Raw genomic sequence first — 17,079 nt, forward strand, 5'->3', positions numbered from 1 at the left:
CTGTATGAGTCAGCTGCCTGATAAAAATCTTTATGTGATTTCAGTTGCTTCCCCTTACAGTGAGGCTGACGCCTTGTGATGTAACACAGCAGTCTGACCTCCCTCTCTGCTTTGTATATACGTAGACATGCACGGGTGCATACACAGCCACCTACAGATGGTGATGTTACACGCACTCCTAAGAGAGGAGGAATAAAGGGAGAGCCTGCCTGAGGAGAGTCAGAGATCCCGCTCACAAACTGAAAGCCTACCTCAGTTTGTTATGTGACTGACCCTAAGCCCCAGCTCTAAACACCCTTTTGAAGCACTTTCTCCCCACAACAGCACCTTGCTATCACCAGCAAGGAATTTGTTTCAGTTCATAGTAATGTCACACCCCTAGCAGGCAGTGCTTTCTAAACCAGGCTAGGGAAGCTTTAACCCCTTTGTGTCACACGTGTGTCTGATGATAAGGCTATACCAAGCGAGACTATCAATAAGCCTGGCTGGACGTCATGTTCACAGCAGCACACGGAGCCACCTGCAGGCGTTTCGCTTGCATCGTTGATTTCCAGGACGGGAGAAATACAGGCTATGAAGCAACATGCCAGAATTTGCACGGCCAACTCAGAGCTTTGTGGGCTCAAGATACCCCACCAGATGTCCTCAAGCAACACCACAGCCGGATCAGCAGCCTTCAGCAATCATTACACCACTGTATCCACTCATGGAGACGAAACTGCGTCCTTCGAAGCACCGAGCTGAGCTCCCACACCGAACCCTGCGCCACGGAACCTGCACGACTCCACGCACGCGCGCTCCTTAGCACGTTTCACGATAGCGCGCTTCGCTTGACGGCAGTGTGGCATCGCGCTTTTACGACAGCGTCGCAGCTCTCTGCCCACCCGCCGGCTGCCGCGCCTCACGGCGGCGCGGCGACGATGGCGTCTCCGTTCAGCGGAGTGCTGCAGCTGACGGACCTGGACGACTACATCGGGCCCTCGCAGGTGGGTGCTCGGGGGGCAAACCAACGCCCGGAGAACCGCGGGGCCAGCCCTAATCTGCTCAAAGATACTGGCAGGGCAAGGGAGCTGCTGGGAGACAAAGCGAGTCGCAGCTGTGGAAAAAGGACGAGGAGCCGTAAGGCGCACAAACAATAAAAATGGCACAAAATGCTGCAGCGCCCTTGGGAGTCGATCATAGAACAGTACAGAAATCTGCAGGCAGCCCTTCCGAGGCTGTCAGGGTCGTTCCGACACGACACGGAACTTCATTAGCAATGCTGCATGGCCACGCCTCCATCCGTTGCAATGTGCAGCGAGGAACGGGAGCTCGGCTGTCAGATGTGGGGGGGGGGGGATGGCACTGCAGGAGAGCCTGTGTTCCTGTCAGGGCTCCTTAGAACACAGCTCTGTTGTTCAGAAGGAGTGCAGTCACCTCTGGCTTTGGTGTGATGCTAACAAAGTGTTCATTCTGTAAAAAAGGGGTAAGATTCTGCCTTTCTGTTTTCCCTTGGTGGCCGTAGGCACAGTCAGTAGATCCAGCATAATTTAAAGCGGAGCGATGGACATTCACTCGAGAATGATTGCTTGGGTTTGATAATTCTGGTTTATTTTAAACCTGCCTTCCCCATTTCATCGCTCATCTCTTCAACTTCTGCCTTTTATTTCTCTTTTAGGAATGTGTCAAACCTGTAAAGGTGGAAAAAAAGCCTGGGAAAGCAGCAGCTAAGATCAAAATCGAAGCCGATGGGAGCTATTTTCAGATCACTCAGGTATGCCTGACTTTTCTTTACTAGTGTAAAACATCTGGACACTGCTAATGGATTGATATGTATTTAAACAGGACACAGCTATTTAAGGACCGAGATGTGAGAATGCTGATGACAACAGCAACATTTGTTACAAACCTTTTTTTTCCAAAGTCTACCTTTTAAATTATTAGGTTTTGTAAGGCAGTTTTGTTACATGCTCTGAGTCACTGACATTGATTACTAGTGGGTTTTATTCTAAGAGCAGATAAGCTGAGAATTCTTGTTTTGCTATCCTACATTATTTGAGACAATGTCCTTTCTTACTGCATGATTTCATACAGTGAAGTCCTTACTCAAAAAAAGAGATTAAATTAAATACCCTTAAATTTTTCTCTCATTTTTTTTTATATTATACTTTAAAATTTGTTAAACACCATGCAGAATTTGTAAGCTAAGATTTTCCTGTTTACCCAGAAAAGATCACAGAATCACAGATTAGAAAGCATCACACACACTGATACTTTGCCATACAGTTTTCCCTCTGCAAGTTTTGCACACACCAAAATTACATTCAGCATCAATTGAGAGTAGTAACACATTTGTAATCCGGTTGCACAATCTCTTTAGAAGGAGAGAAACTCAAGATTCCTGTGGAGAAATGGTTGCAGTATTCAATAGTATAAGCAGCATCTGGTAGGGGTGGCAAAGGTGGCGTGCTCTCTGCTGTGCAGAGTTCAGTGCATGCTGGAGGTTGGTGCTTCAAGGCTTAGGAACTGTGGTTTACAGTTGTGTGGTTAAAACTGCAGCTGCAGTCTGTAGCAAGAAGGGCCGTATTTGCACCTGGGAAAGAATAATGCCAGTATTCTGAAGCAGCATCAGCCCACCTGATAGCAGAAATGATTGTGGCCAGAGCAACTGTTATATTCTTAATAGAAAAAAAAACAAGTTATTGCTCTTGCTCTTGCTAAAGTTTTCCTAAAGTTTCTCAACATATTTGCTTAGGCATGCCAAGAAATTCCATGAAGAATGGAATTCTTCTTTCTTTGTAGAATCTTCTTTCTTTGAAGAAATCTTTGAAAGATGCCTGTCTTCCTCCTTGTCTTACTAAAAAAAAAATACTTCTGCTCTTGATAAGCCAGGAGGGCAAAGAGGACAGTATCTGTGTTACTAAACACAGTAAAGGTGAGAAACTGCTACCCTGCTCAATTCTGTACTGTGACCAAAACTGTGCCTCATCTGTTTCTTCCCAGGATGGAGGAGCACAGAAACTGGAGAAGGCTAAAATTACTCTGAACGACTGTTTAGCTTGCAGTGGCTGCATTACATCAGCAGAAAGTGTCTTAATCACTCAACAGAGCCATGAAGAGTTCTACAAAACTCTATCTTTTAACAAGGTAGGTGATGAGACAGGGGTAGGTAGGCTGCAGAATTAATAGATGTTAATCTAGGTGTGATGCATCTGCAGAACCACACATTGCAGCTGTACACATAAAATCTGAATACACTCTCAGTACAGAGTAGATTTTTTTCTAATTTATAAAAAGTTGTCACAGGTTTGGAAATAGCTTTTTAACATAGTAGGTTACTGTATTAGGAACTTGGGAGTAATACTGGGAGATATTTGCTGAAGTTCTAGCATGCTGCACTGCTGCATGTGCTGTATTAATACTGTCTGAACAGCTCTTTTCTATTATTATTTTTATTTTTTTTAAGACTGCAGCTCCCAGTGAACAGAAGTTGGTGGTGGTTTCTGTTTCACCACAGTCCAGGGCTTCATTAGCTGCAAAATGTAAAATGAGTGTTCTGGAAACAGCAAAGAAGTTGACTGCGTTCTTAAAGAGTCAAGGCAAGTGCTGCATTGTGCCCTACCATCACAGAGGGGACTGCTGGCTGTACATCAGGCACAGCTTTTATGAGCTCACCAAGGGGATATGAATTAAACACAAACTTTGTGCAGCTTCAGTCACAAAATAAACTTGGAGTAATGGAGGAAAGCAGCTTTAAATTATTCTCATGCCTCCTATGACTTCTGCTCTTGTCTTACTGTGCTGATGTGCTGGGGAAAACGGTTCACTCTCAAGCACAGGTTGATAGCTGTGAATAGGACGTGTAGCTTGCTGCTTGTATCTTCTTTGTGAACTTTAATGTGCATGCTGTACCACTTAGGTGTGCACTACGTATTTGACACAACTTTCTCAAGAAACTTCAGCCTGCTGGAGAGCCAAAAAGAGTTTGTAAAACGCTTTCGAAAGCAATCTGAAGACAAAAAGGCTTTGCCAATGCTAGCTTCTGCCTGTCCAGGTAGGAAATAGTAGTACATAATATATATATATATATATATATATATATATATATATATATATATATAATATAACATTGTATATACATACAATAGGAAAAAGTAGTACAAAATTAGTTACAGGACTAATAAGATGTCATTCTAGTAATACACCCATACAAGAACTCAGAAGGCTACTCAGAAAAGTTCATATGGGTTAATTTGCTTAAAATATTACTCTTTACAAAGGGATCTTGGTGTTAATAGTGGTAATGGTCTATAGAAATACCTACTGATCTCTATAAATGGAATTGTTACACCTCTTTGCCTTTTGTACTGAGTCTGAAAGTGGTTATGAATGGGTGGCGAGGCTGGGGTTGGCTTTGGGCAGAGTGAAGGGGTGCTTGTTATTTATATATACACCTTTTTATGTATATTTATATTTATTGATTGCAACTATTTGCTAATTGTTCTCTTTTCAGGTTGGATCTGCTATGCAGAGAAAACCCATGGCAGTTTCATCATTCCTTACATCAGCACCACTAAGTCTCCACAGCAGATCATGGGCTCCTTGATAAAGGGCCATTTTGCAGAGCAGCAGGTAAGGTGTATTGAACACAAGCTGATACATTTTCCTGTACTGTTTACATTAAAGATTGAAGATAATTTGGTTTTATCTTGCAAATTTCCAGCAAAGGCACTCTCACTTCTGTGATTCCTATGGAGAAACTTGCAACTGGGACAGCAGCACTAAGTTCACGCTTCATGGATTACTTGAAATCTCTGTATCTTATTCTGAAAATCCAAGGAATCTGATTTTTCATGATTCTTGTGCTTATATCTCACTTGTTTCTGTGTGTTTTTTTTTTCCTGCTGTCCAAGGCTGTGAACAAGTTAAAATAAATTATCCCAAAATGAAACTTGGGTCAGTGCGTACGTGCAGATCATGTCTTGTCTAAAAATTGTTTGCTCTTTCCCAACTTTGTGTTCTTTCAGTTTTACTTAGTTCTGTTCTCACTCTTTAACCTTTGGAATCTTTCCAAGTGCAAATTTGGTGCTTAAAGACTAGTGCTATAGCCCAGAGTTGTCCAGCAGCAAACTTAAGCACCGTGTATGCTTGTATGGTTTATTGTCCGTTAATGAGCACTGGCTTAACAGTTGCATTAAACAAATGCTGACACATGCATGCTTATTACAAAAATTGGCAGCTGTTAAGAATATTTGGCACAAGATAGTGAAACAATAGCCTTGAGTCAGTGACATATTTCCTCAGTTTGTACTTATTTTGCTGGATGGCCATGAGGATTTTGTCCAACTTCTGATCGTTTCTTAGTTGCTGATGCAGGGGCTGCATCTTAGTTAGCATGGAAGAAACGTGTCATCTAACTGAACAGTTAGGATTTCTTCACTGATTGACTTTGGATCATTTGCACTAGGAAAAGCAGGGTGGAAAGACCATGGGAGACCTTACTGTTGTCATTTTCTACAGACTAGAATTGGGTTCTATGAGAGAAAAAATGTATTTTTTCATGTTCAGTAATAAAGGACAGTATTTCCAGAAGCACGGCACTGTTAGTTTCATCATTCTCATTTATACTTGGAAAACACCTCCCACAAGACAGTTTTGATATTGACCAATGCAACTGCTTTGCCTTTTTCCAGCACTTAACACCTAATAAGATATACCACGTAACAGTGATGCCCTGCTATGACAAGAAGCTGGAGGCTTCAAGGCCAGACTTCTTCAACCAAGAGTTCCAGACCCGCGATGTGGATTGTGTGATCACCACAGGTAGGCAGAGCCAGAGGCAGCCTAGATCATTTCTGGACTGGTTTTAATGATCCTTTGTCAGTGATGGATGTAATGCATGGATAGTGCTCTATAATTTATCTCCAGAAATGCCACTCACGTCGTGGTACAGAGTTTATACACAGGCTTAGATACTGACCCGTGGATTTCATTTTTTTAATCTCCAAAATAAGCTTTTTGTGCCTGTGGTTCTGTTTTAGGAGAAGTGCTGAAGTTGTTGGAACAAGAAAAAGTGTCTCTCTCAGATGTAGATCCTGCTCCTTTGGATACCATGTAAGAAATCTCATTTGCACCTTCAAGCATGTTCATTTCCATCCAGTATCCATATCAAGTTCAGCAGAATTCACTTCCTACTTTTATACACATAAGGCTGCATGTGTTGGCATTTTATGGTCTTTTTTTTTGTCAGTAATTTCAAATCACTACAGCTGTGCATTAAGTACTTTAGCTACAGAATACAATGAACCTGTAACTATTTGCTGGATCCTAGCAGTCCAAGGATTAGCAGTTCTTACTCTAAATGATCAGAAATGTAAAACTGCTCTGTAAGAGTATGATTGCAAAATGATTATGTAGAGAAGTACAAACTGTATCACAACCATTTACTGTTACAGTATAGCAGGTGGAACCCCCATAAATTCTAACTGCAAACTTAGAAACATGGAGGAGTGTAGATCAGTGATACAAGTGTGCTGTAACAAAGCCTGTTACAGGGCTGTACTCAGTTTGCTTATATTCCTTCATTATCTGAGCTACTGTAAAGATTGAAGCAAAATATTCAGGTCACAACTCATCTGAAGGAGTCTTTGTGAAAACATGAGAACTTAAACATGTGCAAACCAGATGAGACTTCAGTTGCATTAACTGAAAGCTAACATCTGGTTAAGTGATGACTGCAAAGATCTGAGAGCCTGGAGAAATATTGAAATCAGATTTTAGCCCTCTGAATTGACATTCAGTAGTGGCTCCACACTGATCACTAAACCAAAGCATTCTCTTTCTAAGAAATGTCTTTGTAGCACTTCATTATCATAAAAAAGAGAAAGGCTACATACGTAGCAACCTTTATATAGTATTAACAGTTACTGACAACGTGGTTCAAGTCTACTGCTCAGAGTTTTCAGAAGGGATTTTGATAGCCCAGATATGCAGCAGATAGCACACGCACAGGACGTGACAGTGGTCTGACAGCTGTCTCCCTTTGCAGATGTGACACTGTGGTTTATTTCTAAATAGGGCTTAATTTTTTTCCCAGTCCTGAGTGCAACTGGCAGCCTTTGCTGAGGAGATGCCTGATTAGCACGTGTATGTTCCCAGAACCATAAGCAGAAGTGTCCTTACACGAGGCCTGTTTCATAGTTCTGCTTTCATTGTTTTCAGCATTGGTCACGCTTCTTGGTGTACGCCTGTAAGGTGTTCTACTGGCACAGATGTATTTATGCGTTCTGAGGTTATGAATTCTTCCAGTATTGTCTTTTTCTAAAATGGTTTGTGCACATATTCTTTTCACATCTAAAAATTATCCTCCACTGTAATAAAGGTCTGCATGGCTGTGTCCCAAAAAGTCAACTTCAGCAGTTGCCCACATAAAGCAGGTAGAATAAAATGCTTATTTATTGTTATACTGCAAGCAGAAAATCAGGGAGATAATAAAAACATTCTGAAGTGTTTGGACTCAGTTAGGAAATAACATTATGGAAGTGTCAGTTATAAGATAGAACAAAATGTCTAATTACTTGATAAAAATCTCTGGCTAACTTCTTAGGAGTACATTGTGAGGGCAGTACCTCATGCTCATGGTGATAAAGCGCCTCTGTAACCTTTTGCTAGCTTTAACTTACTCAGTTTATAAGCAGTAAATTGACTGCCTATAAACAGCACGTATTCCTCAGAACTTGGAGCACTAACATAAGCAGTCCAATGGCTGTTGTTCTGCTTTATCCTCCAGCACGTGGAAAAGCCCATTGAGAGGTTATTACATTTGGCAGCGAGCATGAGATGAAGTGCCAGAAATCCCAGGACTTTTGCTGTTATAACTGCTTGCTTCAGGCCAGCACTGATGCTTACTGGCAGCCTCTTTTCAAGAGAGTTGCAGTACGTGAGGCCAGACACACTGAAACATTTCATTAATGAAGCTCAGTTCCTGTAAACAAGATCAAATTAAAAATAGTTTCTGAATGCCCTCACAGGCTAACGTGTTGCCTTCTGCAGTTTTTCTGAAGCTGAGATCTTATCTGCAAGAGGCAGCATCTTCCATTTGACTTGAAGCTATTTGGCCTGCATTCAAGTGTTTTCCCTTCTGCAGCTGTTAGTAGGAAAATGCAAGTGTCACTGCCTGATGAGCGCTTAGAAGCATATCCCTCATCTTATTATTCTCTCATAACAAAAGCTATTGTTGTAGCTTCCATCTGGTAAGCTGTTTTCAAGAAACACTATCTCGACCTCTGAATACTTGGTTGTGTTTTGGCAAATCAGTGGGATGGAATTATTTGTGCAGAACTTGAACGTGTAGGTTCTGTTATTACACGAGCGTGGCTGTACAACACCAGCAGTGTGCTGAACTTGAAGCAGGGTCCTGCTGAGGACAAACATGTGCAGGGCAAATGCCCTGGCATTGTGAGGTTTGTTCATCTGTACACTAACTTTGACCACATGAAACCACAGCAAATAAGGTTTCATCTCTGTGCTTGGAATCGCAGCACCAGAACCTTCCAGAAGTGTTCTCTCCTGTCCTGGCAACCACATATAAGTACCTGGTTCAGTAATGAGCTCAGCTTTTGTTGGTGCTGCAAAAAAGACTTCAGGACTGCTGAAATGTCTCCTGATGACTTCTCTCTGATTGTATTTTCCAAGGGAGGCATAGGCCACACAGGTCCTTACCATCATCATTTCCCTCCTTCCATTTCCAAGTGTAATCTAAGCTGTTCGTAGAGCCACTGAACAGTAAACTAACAAAAAATGTTGATTTGAGACTTCTCAAGCAATTGCCCTCTAATTCAAATGTTCCCAAATATTTTTGGTGTGTGAAGATTAAGTTGGCAGCAGGGTCAGATCCAGTGAGGGTGTTTCCACAGAGTTTGACCCAAAGAACATTAGACAGCATAGGGTTAAACCCGCAGAGCCTGAGACCATAAATAATCTGTTCCCAGGAGAAAGGGAAAGGGCTGAAGCTCAGAGAGAGCTGGTGCCTGGCTTGTTCTGCTGCTTTTGAATTCCCTGGATGAATAATTCCACTATCAAAAGTCCCACAAGACTCGCAACATCGTGTTTCTATTAGTAGTACTGAAGATATTTTGGCACTGAGCTAATGAAGCTTCTCTTTGTGTGAAGGAGCAGTGGGCTTCGTGCTGTCTGTTCCATTGAATCACTAAAACCACTTCTTTCTTCCCTTTCCCCAGATTTAATAGTGCCACAGAGGAGGAACTCACTGGCCACTCAGGAGGTGGCTCTGGTGGCTATTTGGAGCACATATACAAGTATGCAGCCAAGGAACTCTTTGGCATTGAAGTGGACACAATTCAGTACAAGCCTTTAAAGTATGAAGTTTAAAGCTTTTACAACAAGTACTATTTTTTTTCTTATTGCAATTCTTTTTATGCTGCTATCTTTCAGAGGGCTTCACTTTCTTTGCTTAGTTAAACGTTTTCCTTTGAGGCATGGGAATCAGCTTCCCACTCCCACAGTTGCTGAGCCATAAATCAGCCAGCACTCCTTGCAGCCTGGCCTTTGGAGACTCTGAGCCCCTTCACCACCCACACACTTTTGGCCTGATAGATTTTCCCAGTATCAAGTTGCAGACAACTTTTAGAGCAATTTAGAAGACAGAGCACATAGGGATCTCAGTTGTCTCACCTGCAATCAGGCTGATAAAAGAGCTTTGTTACTAATCTGGATATCACAGAACAAAAATCTCGTGTCAGGACTTTGGAGCTGTGCTGTAACTGTTGTGGTTAAGATAGAAAAATCACTTAAGTTTGGGTACAGAGGCCAAAAAGCTGCAATTCCTGCTAGCTTCCCAGATCTTAACGTACCATTTGTAGTGAGTTGTATCCTTGATAAGCATTATTAATGGTTGAAATTCTCTGGTGTACAAAACAGTCCCTCACAGTCTCAATACAAAATAGTAAAAGTCAAATTACTTTTATCAAGAACAGGCATCCCCATTAATGTTAGGAGTCTGGAAGTCTTCAGTGGTCATTTGCTCCCTAGTTTCATGATCCACTGCAATTTAAGAGCTTCCTTCAGTGCACTCACTGACATATGAGTTGACTGAAGCCAGCTGAGGTGGCCTGTCACAATGAAACCTTAGTTCAGTCTAATTTGCTTAGGTTGTAAGGATTTATTCAACACAAATGTTCAAACTCAGTTCAGTGGGTGCTCAAACAGGAAAAGCCTGAAAAGGATTTGTAAGCTGGTTCCTTCATGTGTTTTGTTTGGGTGGCAAAGAACGAGGACAGCTTTCCTGAGTAAGGATTCACAAAGAACTTTGTTTCAACACAGGGTTCTTTGAAGTTTATATAGAAGCTAATTTGGATAAGACATTTTCTCTCTTCTTCCTCAGAAACAAGGACTTCCAAGAGGTGACACTGGAGAAGGATGGAGCAGTTCTGCTCCAGTTTGCTCTGGCATACGGGTTTCGAAACATACAAAACTTAGTGCAGAAGTTGAAGCGGGGGAAGTCACCCTATCACTACGTGGAAGTCATGGCCTGCCCATCAGGTGAGACTGCATAGAGACTTCCCTGTTCCAGCCCGTAGGAATCACACAAAATTATAACTAAAATATAAGAAACATTGACAGCTTCTCTTGTTCTTGATACTGTGGCAAGGCCTTCAAACACCTTGGCACGTGATAGTCACAGCATCAGAGTTCAAAGCAGCATGCATGTTTTCCTAACTGGAAGCTAGCAATTCTTCAGGATTTAAGTAATTACAGTTAAGTTCCATGTTGAAACTTCACAGGTAGTTCTTTTAATGAAGCCCTCCTGACTTTAAGCTCTACAGTACATCAACACATTCATCCTCCAAAACTGCACAAGTGTTACACTTCCAGAGAATGCTGCTTGTAGTTGGTGGAGGTCTTTCTTGCCATCCCTAATCCGCTTCTTGCAAGATCTCCATTTTTCCCCTTCAGGTTCTTTTTGAATCTGTGAGTACAGTGTATGCAGAGTTCTAACCTAGCCCGAAGCAATGCTGAGCTGCCACTCTTGGCTATCTGCAAACATCTGCTCTATTCCAGAGGGCCCATGCTACTTCCAACCTAGAAGGCTGCTCAGCATCAAAAAGTTAAGCACTGCTTAAGGCTTCCACGCACTGTGCAGTCCAACACTTACATCACACCTACAGCACAAGAACAAATTCAGAACACATCCTAAGGATGTTTGTCTTACCTTCAGTTGAGGCTGCAGGGCTGTTCTCACCTAGCTGCCATTCTGGGCTCTTTTTTCATGGAAAGAGAAAGAACCAACCCTCCCTACATCTTATCTTCCTTTCACTGGCATTTCCCAGGATGCCCTGAGCCCTGTGTCACAGCTGGGCTGAATTAGCATTGGTCACACCAGGCCAACGATCTCCCCTCTGGGGCTGCTACCTGCCCTGCTGGTGTTAGATTGCTGGGGAATAAACCACAATTACAATGGTGTTTTCATTTCTGTTCACAGGTGGAAAGTCAGTTGGTAATTTAATTTTTTTTTTAGTTTTTCCTGATAACTAATTTGTAAAACTCTGATGTTTCCCCACTTTGTTGTACTTAGGTTGTTTAAATGGAGGCGGCCAGATCAAAGTGGAAGGTGAACCTAGCAAGGACTGGCTTCAGCAAGTTGAGAAGCTGTATGAGTCTCTTAAGACTGAAATTCCAGAGGAGAACCGGACTGTAACTGCCCTGTATGAGCAGTGGCTGGGTGGCACTGAGTCTGAAAAGGCAGGGAAAGCTCTGCATACAGAATACCATGCCGTGGAAAAAGCAAACACTGGATTTAACATCAAGTGGTGAAGGCTGATGCTGGAAGCAGACTGTGAAGCCTGAATATTCTTAGTGCCTTTTAAGTTGATTCTATTTAGGATTCTCAAGAGACAGCCACAGTTTTGTGTCATCGCTGGGGAACTGCAATTTCTCACTCTCAGTCAGGGAGAAGGTAATGTGCATACAGACAGGCAGTGTTAATTCCTCAAGCTTTATGACAACTGAAGTGATACGAATAAAAACTAAACAGTGATTAAAATTTGTTAAAAGAAGCACTAATGTATTTTAGGACTAAATCTGCACTCCCTTTGCAATCTTATTGCTCCCAGAACTGATGGATTTAAGGTACTGAAGGACTTAGTTTGGACATTGTCCTTTAGTTACAAATGATCTAAATAGACCTTGGGCTCTGTGTTTCTGTGTCACTGCCCCTGACTGGATGCCCTTGAAGCACAGCTGCAGCATCTTTGCACTGTCAGAGTGGTGAGCCCCAGCAGCCTGCAGTTGCGAGAGCAACATTAGCTCCAGGGCTGCTGTATGGCCTGCTGAAATGACTTGAAAGAATGCTTAAAAAAACAAAAAGCCATCTACATCTACCCTGGCTCTAAGTCAGTTACTGATTAATAATATCCTTAGAATCAGAGAAAACCATTTTTACATCCTATCAAATGAGAATGGCTGGCCAGTTTTCTTTTTGACCAGTCTTTGGTGTCTCTGGAAGGTGTCAATTTGTAAAGGTTAACAGAAGACTGAAGGATGTAAGCATTACTGCAGGTGATCACCAGAACAATCCAAGTGGTTAGCAAAAGTACACCTGGTTTAAAGCTGTGTGCTGTAATGCCTTGCCAGGTGACCTGGATGCAAATAATTCACTGTGAGATTATGTGTGCTTGTCTCACTGTCTGTATTTCTACATGATATTTCCTGAACTATTTATGAGTTCTGTGTAACTGCTTTTGTCTGCTGAATCTGAATGTCAGGTTTCACAAAGTGGCAGAGTGCATAGGAAGGTGGCAGTGGGAGATTTGCAGCTGTACCTTAATTCAGGGTGAAGGGATGCTGGCAGATGGGGAACCACCTTGTGCCCGCTGCAGCTGCAAGTGAATACTAGCTTAAAAATCCCATTCTCACTTAATATTTCTCCTTTTCCCAGTTACTGCTATGTGGGGAAGAACGACTGCAGGAAGTAAAATGGATGAAAACACAAAGCAGCCACTTTGCTTTGCTCTTTCAGAACAGACATGGAGCTGGTTACTGCACGTAGCCCAGACTCAAACCTTGGCCAGGCCCTCTTCAGAGATAACCCTCACTGTTCCTGCAGACCTTGCGCTTAGGGCTGTCAAGAAGCAAAACTGTCAGACCTTAACCTGCCTCATTTAACAGCTTCTCTGGCAGCCCTTCCCTGCATCCTCCTTCAATCTTCATTAAAAATGAGCCAACAATGTAAAAGACAATTGTAATGGTTTTAATTAAAGGCTTTACATACTTCAGGTGTTGCTGATCAAGCAGTAGATTCACAGTGTTCATAAGGCAAAAACCTCCCTCTGCTCCCCCATCCCTTCCCCACTCATTTTGCAAGCAGTGGTTGTGCTCAATGCCCTTTTCCATGCGTAGTTCTGTAAGGCTGTTATGCTAAACCATAACATTGTTCTCTACAGCAAGAGAGAGGTGCCAAACTAAGTCCAGTATGCTGAAGTGCTGAATCCATAAACTTTATACATCAGTGCAAAAGAAACGCGTTCTGTTTCTACTGAGAACATGCACATCTAGACAGAAGTGCACAATTAAGTACAGCTGAATGAGCTGCAGGTTAAACAACCAAGGATCCACATTCTGCCTTCTCCAGTGACCAGGTTACTGAATAGCACAGTACTGAAGCTGCCAGAGGACTCTCCACCCAGAGCACCCCATGCAGCTCTCCCAGGTATTCGTCGTCACCATGGCATCAAGAATAGCTTAGATTTCACCTCTGAGCTGCACACAGCTGCTGCCAACATGAGCAAGTCCAGTGCTGGGCCAGGATCCCTCCAGGCATCCCAGTGCTGCTCACAGCAAAGCACCCAGGCGGTGCCCAATGACACTTGGCATCGCCTGCAGCTGCACCCTTAGGGCATCTCTCAAACAACAGCACTGAGGCAACTGGTGCAGCAGGGCTGATTCTCCCCCTCCTGGAGGGAAGTGTAAATTTTAACAACGTAACATTAAAAAAAAAAAAAAGCAAAAAAGAAAACCTCAATCAAGTTTCTAGCAAGGGAAGGAATGCCACAAACCAGGTTCGGTGCTACGGATGCTATTCACAGTCCATGCATGAGAGGTTCTGAAGTTGTTTCTAATCCAGTGTCAGCGGCTTCGTATCAGCACAGTCAAAAAGACATCATACAGTGTATTATTCAGGGCCCATCTCCTCTATTTTCTCCACTGTTTGCATTTCAGCTGCACAAGCCAGGCCAAAGCTCAGCAACATCGCTCCGTGCATCACAGCACTGTGCACAACGGAGGTAAAGGCAGAAGGATGGGCTGCCCAGCAGCATCCTGCCCACACCACCACATGGGGTTAATGCAGCCATGCACAGAGCCACCAGCACGCCCTGTCTGCCCTCTAAAAAGAAAAAGGCATCGCTACGTTTTGTGATGCAACGCCCCAGCAAAAAACTCCACGCTGTTCTCAGATTTTAAATGAAAAGAATTAAAAAATGAAAAATAAAAAAATATGATATTGGTTTTGCACAACAGCACTGATTTTGCACGTGCTGCAGGCTGCAAGCTGCAGGGAGTGGGAGTCCCATGCTGCCATCCCAGAGACACAGCAACGTCAATGCTTCATACAATAGTTTTTCTGTGTTCTACCTTGGGAAAAAGAAATGTAATGGACACAGAGTGGTGCAGTTCCTGGGTCCCTGCCCTGTCCCAGCCGACACCTGAGCGGGGCCATCCGTGTGCAGAGCTCCGCGCTGCACTGTGGGTTTTGGGCAGCAGAGCCCAGATGGTGCCTCTGCTCCATGGGCCCCTGTGTGGTGGGGTGGTGCAGCCTCACTTCTTCTCCAGAAAAGGGGCAAAGAGCCCCCAGTCGAAGGCAAGCATGGCCTGGGGATGGGGCCGCTCCTTGGGCTTCTTGAAGTTGTCCTTCTCAGTCCGTAGAGCCCGCAGCACTTCCACAGGTTCCTTCCTGCCTGTGAACTTCTGGACAGCCTCCTCCCTGCAGGGGCAATGGCTGCACTGGGACCAGGGTGCGACAGAGACAGATGGGGACAGGGCTCAGCCCCAGAAGTGAGAGACACTGGAAGGACACTGGGTTACCCTCCCTTCCATCTGGGTTTGGTTTCCCATTGGAAAAGCCACTGGGAGAAGGGGGGGGATGCAAGAATGGGGAGCGGACTGAGGGCAAAAGCAACAGCGTGGGGACAGAGCTGCTCCATCCCATCCCACCCAGTTCAGGACCAACCCACAAGCATGCCCCCTGCACTGATGCTACTTACATGACCCTGAGGAAGGGGTTGTAGAGGAACTCCTCCTGCAGCGTGGAGGGCACCGTGGGCAGATCCTCATCATCCCGCTGCTGTGAGGAACCAGAGATGTTCAAACCAACTCAAACTCAAACTTCTACTGTAGGGAACCTGCTTTGGCAGGGGGGTTGGACTCGATGATCTCTGGAGGTCCCTTCCAACCCCTACAATTCTGTGATTCTGTGATTCTGTGATCTGGCAGCCCCTCACCAACCCACAGGGCACAGCTGCTTACTCTGGCCCACGCAAGCTTCTTCTTCACTGCTTCATTCTCTGGTTCCACTTTCAGAGCAAACTTCAGGTTCCGGACGGTGCATTCGTGGCCACAGAACACCTTCTGCAAGGACAGCATAGAGCACCCAGTGTTATAAGTGCTCCCAAACCCACCGTGCCCCACGTGTCTCCATCATTATTCTGGGGCCTCTCGAAGCTGAGGCTGAGCTTTGAGGAGGGGGGGAGGCGGGGGAGGAAGGGCACTCACCGTCTCCTTGGGCAGATTCCCCAGCACCTGGGTGAAGTTGGCGTACATCTGCTCCGCTGTCCCCTCCAGGAACCGCCCGCAGCCCCCCACAAACAGCGTGTCACCTGCAGGGATAGGGTGAGGCATTGTCCCCAAAGCCAGGGGGGTACAAAGGGTTCACCCCACGGGATCGGCGGGTGCCCATCAAGAGTTACCTGAGAACAGCGCTGGTGCATCCGGGGACCCATCCTCCCACATGAAGTAGCACATGTGGCCCGAAGTGTGGCAAGGAGTGAAGAGGCACCGCACACGGATGGCCCCGAACTGCAGGGATGGAGATAAGTGCTGGGCACGAGATGGGCTCAGAACCGGCCCCCCTCCCGTCCCCAGTGCTCCACACACCGTCAGCTCCTCGTCGGGGGCCACGCGGTGCGTTAGGGCCCCGATGCGCTCATCCGCACCGTACACCCGCAGCCCCGGGCACAGCCTGACCAGCTCCTCGTTGCCCCGCGCGTGGTCCCTATGGTGGCAGAGGGGCAATGGACACCGGGTACCCCCCACAACGGGGCACTGCCCGCGCCCTCCCAGCGTCGGCGCTTACCAGTGGTGATGCGTGCTGAGGACGGCGCGGAGAACAACATCCTCCTTCCGGACGATCTCCAACAGCTGAAAGGGACAAAAGCGGGGCGTGAAGGGAGGAGGTGACAGCGCAGCGCCGGGTCCGCCGCACGGCACGCAGAGGGCAGCGGGGTCAGGGAGAGAAAAACCTCAGCGCGGCCGGGACGAAGGAAGGCGCTGCGCCCGAGCGCTCGGGGCGGGGCAGGAGGGGCCGATGGCTCTTTATGGCCGATGGCACTTTACGGCCGCCGTTCTTCCCACAGCCCGCCGCCTCCAGCTCTCAAAGCCCCGAGAGGAAGGAAACGGCCAAGCGAGAGCGAGGAACGCGCGAACAGAAGCGATACCGCCGGCCGGCATAGCGCGCAGCTCCGGCGCCTCTCACCCGTTTGGGGACGGCTGCGTCCACCGCGACCGCATCCCGGGTGCTCTCCTCGATCACCAGGTACATGTAGTTGTCCTCCAGCACCGAGATCACCTTCACCTTCATGTTCCGCACAGCCCGCGGCTCCACCGCCGCGCACCCACGCGGGGCAGGACGCGCGGAACACCGCCCCCACCTGCGGGCAGCGCCGCGCGGCGCAGTGCGGGCAGTGGGGCGGAGCTCGGAGCTTCCTCCTCCTCCCCCCCCCCGTTCTTTCGCTCCCTCCCTTCTTCCCACTGTCATTCCCTCTTTACTTCCTTTTGTTCCCTCCTTCCATCGCTTCATTCTTCCCTCTT

At 45.7% G+C, this 17,079-nt stretch overlaps 2 protein-coding genes across 5 annotated transcripts; one reads left to right on the forward strand and one right to left on the reverse strand.

Moving 5' to 3' along the window:
• The first annotated feature begins 879 nt into the window (after positions 1-879).
• On the forward strand, positions 880-14,508 carry CIAO3 (cytosolic iron-sulfur assembly component 3). Of its 4 annotated transcripts, XR_006177629.1 has the most exons (12): positions 880-986; positions 1,658-1,753; positions 2,983-3,126; positions 3,446-3,578; positions 3,899-4,033; positions 4,493-4,611; positions 5,673-5,802; positions 6,021-6,093; positions 9,219-9,356; positions 10,382-10,539; positions 11,573-11,953; positions 12,935-14,508. XR_006177629.1 is itself a non-coding variant. In XM_042864308.1 (11 exons), exons 1-11 carry the CDS (start codon positions 921-923, stop codon positions 11,809-11,811), a joined length of 1,431 nt encoding a protein of 476 aa, XP_042720242.1. In that variant the 5' UTR covers positions 880-920; the 3' UTR covers positions 11,812-12,040. The 4 variants fall into 4 exon arrangements, 3 of the variants coding, with proteins under 3 accessions (XP_042720242.1, XP_042720244.1, XP_042720243.1); XM_042864308.1 differs by lacking the exon at positions 12,935-14,508 and having other exon boundaries at positions 11,573-12,040; XM_042864310.1 differs by lacking the exons at positions 880-986; positions 12,935-14,508 and adding an exon at positions 1,307-1,427 and having other exon boundaries at positions 11,573-12,040.
• On the reverse strand, positions 13,226-16,909 carry LOC122176067 (hydroxyacylglutathione hydrolase-like protein). Its single transcript, XM_042864311.1, has 8 exons — positions 16,745-16,909; positions 16,346-16,410; positions 16,147-16,264; positions 15,960-16,068; positions 15,766-15,869; positions 15,520-15,621; positions 15,258-15,337; positions 13,226-14,977 (listed from the first exon to the last, which is right to left on the reverse strand). Exons 1-8 carry the CDS (start codon positions 16,847-16,849, stop codon positions 14,812-14,814), a joined length of 849 nt encoding a protein of 282 aa, XP_042720245.1. The 5' UTR covers positions 16,850-16,909; the 3' UTR covers positions 13,226-14,811.
• Positions 16,910-17,079: the final 170 nt, after the last annotated feature.

Source organism: Lagopus leucura, unplaced genomic scaffold (genome assembly GCF_019238085.1).
Source record: "Lagopus leucura isolate 7727_CA_CO unplaced genomic scaffold, USGS_WTPT01 Super-Scaffold_760, whole genome shotgun sequence".
Taxonomy (NCBI): Eukaryota; Metazoa; Chordata; class Aves; order Galliformes; family Phasianidae; genus Lagopus; species Lagopus leucura.

Excerpts from the sequence above, each read along its gene's own strand:
- CIAO3 (XM_042864310.1), top strand. The coding sequence starts at position 1,323 with ATGTGGGGGGGGGGGGATGGCACTGCAGGAGAGCCTGTGTTCCTGTCA. Across the intron at positions 4,034-4,492 it reads GCTAGCTTCTGCCTGTCCAG|GTTGGATCTGCTATGCAGAG; the intron begins GTAGGAAATAGT and ends TTCTCTTTTCAG. Across the intron at positions 6,094-9,218 it reads CCTGCTCCTTTGGATACCAT|ATTTAATAGTGCCACAGAGG; the intron begins GTAAGAAATCTC and ends CCCTTTCCCCAG.
- LOC122176067 (XM_042864311.1), bottom strand. The coding sequence starts at position 16,849 with ATGAAGGTGAAGGTGATCTCGGTGCTGGAGGACAACTACATGTACCTG. Across the intron at positions 16,265-16,345 it reads CTCAGCACGCATCACCACTG|GGACCACGCGCGGGGCAACG; the intron begins GTAAGCGCCGAC and ends CTGCCACCATAG. Across the intron at positions 15,622-15,765 it reads GGAATCTGCCCAAGGAGACG|AAGGTGTTCTGTGGCCACGA; the intron begins GTGAGTGCCCTT and ends CTGTCCTTGCAG.